Here is an 8322-nt window from a genome sequence, read left to right on the forward strand (position 1 = left end):
GGGCGCTCTGTAGCAGAGGGCCGACTTTGGGGGCCGGGCTCTGCCAAAGAAAGGAAGTCACCGGCGGGTTTCTGGGAGCGGGCGGGGGAGGGGCGAGGGGGGAGGCCGGCTTGGAGGCGTTTCCGCTCCCCGGGGAGCGAGCGCCAGGCTGTTCTTGGCTCCGGGCTGGAGCCATTAATCTGGCAGCGGCGGGTGACCTGGATGCCAGGCATTCCTGAGCCCGGGCTGTTCCGCTGCGCCCCGCCCCGCCGCCGCCGCTGCCGCCGCCGCTCCCTCTCGCGCCCCGCCCGCCCGCACTGCAGGAGGAGGGAGGACCCTGGGACAAAGGGACTGGGACGTGCCGGTGGGGCCTCGCTTTCCCAGGGGGAAAGGCCGCCTGCTCCCTCCGCTGCTCGCTCGCCCTTGGCTCCGCGCCCTGTCTCCCGGATTCGCGGCCACCCCGGCCTGGGAGCGCCCCCGCCCCCTGCCCTCTGCCCGCCAGACAGGCCCAGGGTTTTATCCTGGTGGCTGCGGATGGCCAAGGGCTCAGGCTTGCCGGCCCCTGCCAGGGCCTTAGAGGTGTGGGAGGTGGCAGGAAGCTTCTGGAAGCCAAAGGCTGGGTCCTGGCGATCCTCCCCAAGGGCTGACGGAAGCCAAGCAGCCCTTCCTTGCTCCCAATAGCCATGGGGAAACCAGAATTCTCAGGGAAGATGGCTCTGGTTGATCTCAACTTTTTTTCTGGAGTCAGTCAACACTAATAGGGAAGTGTGGCCACTATCACCAGTGCCATCTGCTTTTCCTACTAGGCGAGCCATACAGACCTCCAGCTCAGGTCAGGCCCTGTCCTCCCTGGGGAGCTGGCCTTGAGTCCTGAGGCCTGGTTCTCCCAGCCCTGACCCCCTTGGGCAGTTTCTTCCCACTGAGCCTCCGATTCCGAGGCTGTAAGACGGGGCCATCGTAAGACTGGGATGAGATGCGGGCTTCCTGCAAACTCCGTAAGCTGTTGGGCTCTGTGAAGCCTCCCAGGACGGGGTCACTATCTCCAGGTCCAAAGTCCGAGTCAGCACTCCTGCCTGCCCCCTCCACTCCACTCAGGTGTCAGGCCAGCTTGGGATGAAAGGCTCAGTTTCAGCGTTACTGAGCTCTGCCATCTTTTCCCTCCACCCCAAAGAATGAGGCCAGCCTGGACCCAGCCTTCAGAAATCCAGAGTGAACCAGAGCTGACCTGGGTCGGTCGCCTGTGTCCTCCCTGTCTACACAGGGCCCTGAGTAAATGAATCCTCCCTTCTGCCTGCCAGGTCCCAAGCCTTCACTCTTCTATTCCAGAGCTTGTACACTCCTGTATGATAGGTAGAAAGGTTAAAGATGGCCCAAAGATTAAAATTAATTAAAATGAAATAAAATGAAAAATTCGGCTCTTCCCTCACACTAGCCACATTTCCAGTGCTCAGTAGCCCCACGTGCCTAGTGGCTACTGCACTGGTTGGCACGGTGTAGGACAAGTCCATTACAACAGACAATTCCACCGTGCTATGATAGTGCTGCTCTAGAGAGTGCTTTTGAGTCCATCAGGCAGGCCCCAGAGCCTGTCCCCCTCTGCCCTCCAGCAAGGCGGACGGCCCACATGCTCTGCGGCTAGGGGCGCCTGGGTCCACAGAATGAGCCCTGGAGCCCACTTCGGGAGCCCTCTAGGTGTGAGGGCCTTGCACCACAGCCAAGCAGCCTGGTCCTTCAGAGGCAGGCTGACTTGGGTCCCCATCCTGGCAGCACCATTCACCTCCTATGTTTCCTCCCCTTTAAGTTGAGGGGTCACAAATCCTGCCTCAAGGGACTGTGACTGGAGGCTTCGGTGGAATCAGATGTGTAAGTGCCTGGCTCCTGGGGCAGCACACGGTGGTCTCTTCCCCTTTCCTTCATTCTTCCACTTGAGTGATGACCACGCGACAGTCCACCTGAGCCTCCGTTTTCTCATCTGCAAATGGGCGTCACAGTTCCTACCGGTCCGGTCTCTAGTGTCACCGTGAGGCTCGAGGGAAACTGTGAATGTGTTTTGGAAATGGTGACACCTGGCGCAAGTGGGCAGTATTTGGGGCTCTCTCCTGGCAAGGCCGTGTCCCAGCAGAGCAGCAGTGTAGCCCCGTGATTACCGCAAGGGCCCCGGCCTGGCGCCGTCCTTTACTCATGACTTAACCCGAGCCAGCCTCAGTTTCCTGGCCCGTGCAGTGGGGTTCGTAAGGGGACCTAACTCGTAGGCCGTGGGGAGGATAAGGTGCAGTCATGCTGGTGCAGCGGCCGCACGGAGCCCAGTCCGTGGGGGCGCTCAGTGGGGCCAGCTAGGTGGCTGCCGTCGCTGCCCAGGCCCCTCCCTGTGTCCCTGCAGACTGTGGGCAGCAACAGGAGCAGGAGAGGCTGGAGAGGGAGACGGCAGTTCTGCGCGGAGCCATCGAGGACCAGCGGCGGCGGGCCGAGCTGCTGGAGCAGGCTCTGGGCAACGCGCAGGGCCGGGCGGCGCGAGCCGAGGGGGAGCTGCGGAAGAAGCAGGCCTACGTGGAGAAGGTGGAGCGGCTGCAGCAGGCTCTGGGGCAGCTGCAGGCCGCCTGCGAGAAGCGTGAGCAGCTGGAGCTACGGCTGCGGACGCGCCTGGAGCAGGAACTCAAGGCCCTGCGTGCACAGCAGGTGAGCTGGGAAGACCGCGGAGGTGGCAGAACTGGGGCAGCATTGAGGAGGCCAGCTCTGAAGCCCCCGGGATCCCCTGCTGAGATCCGGGCTGAGCTTCCCCTCGGAAAGCCAGGGTGATCTGGGCCAGCCTTGCTGAAGGCCCGCCCCTCCCAGCCACCAGTCTTAGCAGAGGCTTTGCCACTGGGCTGTGTGCCGACCTCGGGGACTCAAGACTTGGGCCTCTGTCCTCAGCAGCAGCGCGGGTTGGCACACTTGGTCTCTAGAGAGAGTCACTCAGGGGCATTGATGGAGGAGACTAGCCACCTCTTGTGTGTCTCCTCAGGATCATGGGGGAAGATAGTCGCCCAGATCCTGAGTCTTTATCCTCACTTGGGACTGTGTGAATGGGTCTTGTGTTTACAGACCAGATAGGGTTCTGTCTCCACTCCCAACCTTACCCTTCCCACAGAGATAGGGTGACCAGACCTCCTGGATGGCCCAGTTCTGTCCCAGTTTACACCGGTTGTCCCAGTGCCATTGAGTTGCACCCCTTTCCCAGATGGGAAGATAATTGATGTGGTCACTACGCCAAGGCAGACCTGATCTTCTCACACCCTTGGCCACAGGATTTGGGGCGGGGCTGTGGGGACCCGTGCCTCCCCTTTGTCTCTGGGTGGAAGCGGGCTGCGAAGAGGGTATGGGGAGGCTGACCACAAGGCTCGGTGAGAGTCCTCCTGTGGAGGCGAGGGCCTGTGGCCGACACGCCCCAGCTGCCGCCCCTGACCACGGCGCTCCTCTCTCCGCAGAGACAGGCAGGCACCCCCGGTGGTGTCAGTAGCAGCGGTGGGCCCCCGGAGCTCAGTGCCGTGCGGCTGTCGGAGCAGCTACGGGAGAAGGAGGAGCAGGTCCTGGCGCTGGAGGCCGACATGACCAAGTGGGAGCAGAAGTATTTGGAGGAGCGCGCCATGAGGCAGTTCGCCGTGGACGCGGCCGCCACGGCTGCCGCCCAGCGCGACACCACTCTCATCCGGCACTCCCCCCAGCCCTCGCCCAGCAGCAGCTTCAACGAGGGCCTGCTCACCGGCGGCCACAGGCATCAGGACATGGAAAGCAGGTTGGGCATTACCGGCCAGGCACCTGGGTGGGGGCAGGGGGGTGGCGATGTCAAGTCCCTGCCCCGTCCTTAATCCGTGATAAACGCCCCTCGCCCCACCTGGCCTAACAATCCCTCCTGCTTCTGAGCTGACCCCCGTCATACACGTCTTCTTTTGCAGAGGTACCAACCAAGTCCTTGGTCTGCCCAGGAGACCCCACTGTTGGATGCCATCCAAGGCTCTGGGACTCTATCCCCTCCCCCTCCCCCATGTAAATCAGAGAGTAAGACTTTCCTACTCAGTCCACACCATGTACCAACCCCAGAAGGAATGTGGCCGAGGCCCCTGGCCTGGGGGTAGCTAGCTAGTATTTTCTCTGCAAAAACAATCTCAGAGGCCCCACAAGATTTCCATTTAACCTATACCTGGCTCAAAAGCACAAGCACGTTGACCGAACCCATTTGGTCAACAGCCCTGGGGGTGGTCCTCCAGGACGGGGGTTGTACCACTGCTGTCATTGGATGAACCCAGAACCTGCCCCTTGATGACCTGCCTTTGCTGGTGTGAGAAGGGCCCAGCACTTCACGCACGGGCAGTTTTCAGAGCATCCAGTTCCAGAGCTGTGATGGCATTTCTGAAGGCCCCCTCCTGGCCCCTGCTGCAAGGCCAGGAGAGCCCAGCCTGGTTGTAGGAAAGGCTTTCCCTCCAACTTCTACCAGGCGGGAAGGATGGGGGCTGTTGGATCTGTAGGTCTGAAGATGCAAGCATGGCCTCTCACCCCTCAGGTTAAAGGTGCTCCATGCCCAGATCCTGGAGAAGGATGCGGTGATCAAGGTCCTTCAGCAGCGCTCCAGGAAGGATCCTGGCAAGGCCACCCAAGGCTCCCTGAGGCCCGCCAAGTCGGTGCCATCTGTCTTCGTGGCTGCAGCAGCAGGGGCCCAGGGCTGGCAAGGGCTCTCCTCCAGCGAGCAGCAGGTGGATGCCCCTGCCCGGCTGGCTGCAGGTGAGAGGAGGCGGGTAAGCGGCACAGGCAGAGGCTAGGATGTTCTCAGGCCTTTCCTCTCAGAACTGAGGCTCAGAGGAGCCAGGGCGTCCCAACCCCTCACCCAGGGAAGCTGGCTTATACTCTGGCTCCAGTGATCCTGCAGCCCACAGCTGTCCCCCTGGTGTGAAGAGGCAGGCTGTAGCCCCCATCTCTGGAAATTCCACCACCCTGGCCCCTGCCACTTACCATCTAAGTAGAAATAGAGCTCCCCGTACAGGTGTACCCTCTGGGCCAGCCCTTCCACTCCCCCTTCTAAGCAGATGCCACAGAAATCCGAGAGTCCCTACTGGTTTTAAGATTTAATCTACAACCCTTTAAGAAAGGCTCTTCTACTCGAAGTTTTTGGAACCCAGTCCAACCTGATAGTTATTCCCATTTGGAAACAGGAGCATTTAGTTGTAATCGAAGTTCTGGCAAATCAAGAGCAATTCGCATCCCTAATAGGTACAGTTAAGTAGGGGTGTTCTTCCTGGGGGCTCCTTCTTATGGACAAGGCAGTAACTGTGAACCTCCTGCGTTTCCAGCAGACAGGGCCCCGGCGGAGGAGCCAGTGGCCGAGGCTCCCCTAGCTGCCCACGCCAAACACGGGAGCAGGGATGGGAGCACCCAGACTGACGGCCCCCCAGATGGCGCCGCCGCCTGCCTGGGCCTGGAGCCCGACAGCCTTCTGGGGTGCAGCAGTGGCCAGAGGACAGCCTTGCTGGGTAGGTCCCCTTTCCCCCCGACCCCCCGACTTCTCTGCGGGGCTGAGGGCATGTTGGGGTGTGAATTGGGGCCCCTGACCCTTTATTCCCAGACCCAGCCCCACTCATTGCCCACACCCCACAGGGAGCCCTGCACAGGGACGGGTGGGCAGGGTGTGAGGCCCACCACAGTACATGTGAGAGCTGGTTGGATGCATGAGTAGGGGAACTGAAAACCCTGATTACAGACAGATCCGCCTGGGAGGCTCTTTATCTTGTCTTTGGAAGTCTTCTTTTATTGCCAGTCTAAATATCTAAGATAATGGAGCTTGGTGAGTTACCCTTCCACTCAAGTTAGAAGACTTTGTTTAAAAAGAATCCGGGAAGGAGAAATTTGAGAAGATGCCATTACTGTGCTCCCTTTCACATTAGCCTTTGCATATTTGCCTGGCCTCACCATCTCAGAAAACCACAGGCATGAAAAGAATGCGGCAGCCTCCCTCCCTTGGGGCTCTCCACCCTCCCTCCGAGCCCTCCAACCAGTTCCAAGTTACAAACAACTGCGTCTTCCACTCTGGAGGCTGCTGGTCTGGACAGAGAGCTGAGAGGGAGCAGAGCTTTGTGCTTAGGTTGGCCAAGTTATGGCGACCTGGGCAGCTGAGGTGGGAAAAGTTGGTGAAGATAGATCCTATCTTTCAAACGTGGTAGGATTTAAAAGAGCAGTGTGGTAATGCTCGTTGGCATGTGCCTGTGTTCTTATCTCTCCAGATTCTGTTGCTACATCCAGAGTCCAGGACTTGTCAGACATGGTGGAGATACTGATCTGAAGGAGGTGGTGCCTTGGGGACTCCGAACCACTCCCTGCTCTCCTCTGCCCTCTGCCACGTGGCCATTCCAGCAGTCCCTCCAGCGGCTGCTTCACCCTCCCCCAGCTCAGCACTCATTCCCATTAACCATCTGGTCCCAGGAGCTGAGGAAGGATGCTGCAGGGGAGAGGGGAGCTGTGAGCAGCCGGCCTCCAGAAGACTCTGCTCCTTAGCCCCACATTCCTCTGGGCCCATGTGGAATGAGGACTGGACCTTAACCTGCTTGCAGCCCAAGGCTTGCTGCCGGGGTAGCAACTGAAAGCTCAGAAGGGAGCCCCTTCTGCACACCCAGTGGACACTCTGGCAGAGAGGGACAGGATATGTTGATTTGGGGGCTGATTGCCAAGGATGGCTGCCCGTGGACACCAGGGGGGCTGGTTTAATAGTCAGGCCTGGCTCAGCGTGGTCCCTCCAACCTGGTCCTCTCCTCAGCCCCTCACTGCCTCCTTGGGCTCACCCCCACTTGCATCTGGTGGGGCCCGTCGAGGCCACAGCCTCGCCCCTTCACTTGGACAGGACTGGGATGCGCTGTGCGGTTTGTATATAATTCCCTTCCTTGTGGAACAGAAGACTGAAGCGGGCTGCTTCAGATTTGTCCCCTCGTTCTGTGCTCCCATCACTGCTACCACGGTTCCGCCCAGTTATCTCCCCTTCTCAAGTCCTTGGCCCGTGATCCAGTTGATCCACGGGATATTGGCTGTCTTTTTCCCCATCTTGAACCCTGTTTGAAATGCCCGCGGGACACACACACACACACACACACACACACACACACACACACACACACCCATCACCAGCCTCTTGAAATGGCTCCACGCACACCCATCACCAGCCTCTTGAAATGGCTCTACAGCTCCTGTCCTTGGGACATCCTGTCAGTTTGGTTATGAGCCCTGAGCCAGGTGAAGTGAGCCACCACACAAGTCTGCTGTGCTGGGGTTCCCAGCACCAGTTCTCCCAAAGGAAACTGGAGAGATGGCCTTGTTCTCATCAGGGTCTTTGTCCACCCACCCTGGAGGGATTGGGAGAGAGAGCTATGCTGGTGAAAATTAGTCCATGAGACGTGACTCAGATAGTCCTCTGAGTGGAGCCCCCGTCACAGCATGGCTCCGTGAGCCTGGCTCCTCGAGCCACCCGTGCCCAGCGCCCTGAAGCAGGGCCGGTGCTTGAGAACTGGAGTGAAGCATCCAATGGCAGCCTGCCAGTGGCCGTAACTTTGACTTCTGGTCTTAAAGAGTCCCCCAGCTCAGCCCCAGGAGCGATTGGTGGGTTTTAGCAGTTTGTCTTGACTGTTTTTAGTTCTCCTTGAATCTTTGTGTTTTTTTTTTTCCTTTACCGTTTTTAGGTTTTATATGTGTTATTTTATTCCCATGGTTCCTCAAGTTTCCTTTTTAAACATTTGCATTTGCTGGACAATTGCATATTTTTTTAAATCCCCCTACCCCTCTTGAAAGCTGAAAAATGCATTTGGTTCATATGCATTGTTTACAAAGAAAAAAGAAAAAAGAGAAAAAAAGGCAAAAAAATATTGTGGAAGAAAAAAAACAACTTAATATATTTTGGATTAATATTTGGTATTTCTTTTAAAGTATTTTTTTGTGCTGTGAACATTTTCTGCCAAAGACCATGATGTGTGTCTGTATGTTTAAGTTATCGTAAATATTTAAAATGTAAACATGGCTGTTTTGTTATGCCACCCTGTACCAGGATTGCTGCTGCATTCCACTGGGTATAACAGTATTTTAATAAAAAAAAAAATGTAATTAAAAACAGTGTCTTTGCACAGGTGAGAGACTGCACTGAGAGGGAAAGGAGAGGGACTGGGAACTTCGGGGGGGCCACCCATGTCCTAGTCTCCAACCACTCTCAGCACTGAGCTGGACCCCTACTTGTCCACCCCGTGCTCCTGTACGCCTTGGTTCTTAAACACTGACCAGAGCATGTCCATAAACCACCAGCTCAGGGTGACTGCCATTTCTCATGCAAGAGGAGTGAAG

At 57.7% G+C, this 8322-nt stretch overlaps 1 protein-coding gene across 3 annotated transcripts in view; it reads left to right on the top strand.

The window, feature by feature from the left end:
* AMOTL2 (angiomotin like 2) overlaps positions 1 to 8058 on the top strand; it is a 17602-nt gene extending 9544 nt beyond the window's left edge. Inside the window, exons 6-10 of one of the 3 annotated variants that reach the window (XM_007119347.4) lie at positions 2360 to 2655; positions 3444 to 3751; positions 4517 to 4734; positions 5301 to 5480; positions 6228 to 8058. In XM_007119347.4, the coding sequence (XP_007119409.2) occupies positions 2360 to 2655; positions 3444 to 3751; positions 4517 to 4734; positions 5301 to 5480; positions 6228 to 6286 (1061 nt within the window). In that variant the 3' untranslated portion in view covers positions 6287 to 8058. The remainder of the gene's footprint in view (positions 1 to 2359; positions 2656 to 3443; positions 3752 to 4516; positions 4735 to 5300; positions 5481 to 6227) is intronic. The other 2 variants (XM_024131861.3, XM_007119346.4) reach the window with 2 other exon arrangements.
* The last annotated feature ends 264 nt before the right edge of the window (positions 8059 to 8322 follow it).

The sequence above is a fragment of the Physeter macrocephalus genome, chromosome 1, assembly GCF_002837175.3.
Source record: "Physeter macrocephalus isolate SW-GA chromosome 1, ASM283717v5, whole genome shotgun sequence".
In the NCBI taxonomy this organism is placed as follows: Eukaryota; Metazoa; Chordata; class Mammalia; order Artiodactyla; family Physeteridae; genus Physeter; species Physeter macrocephalus.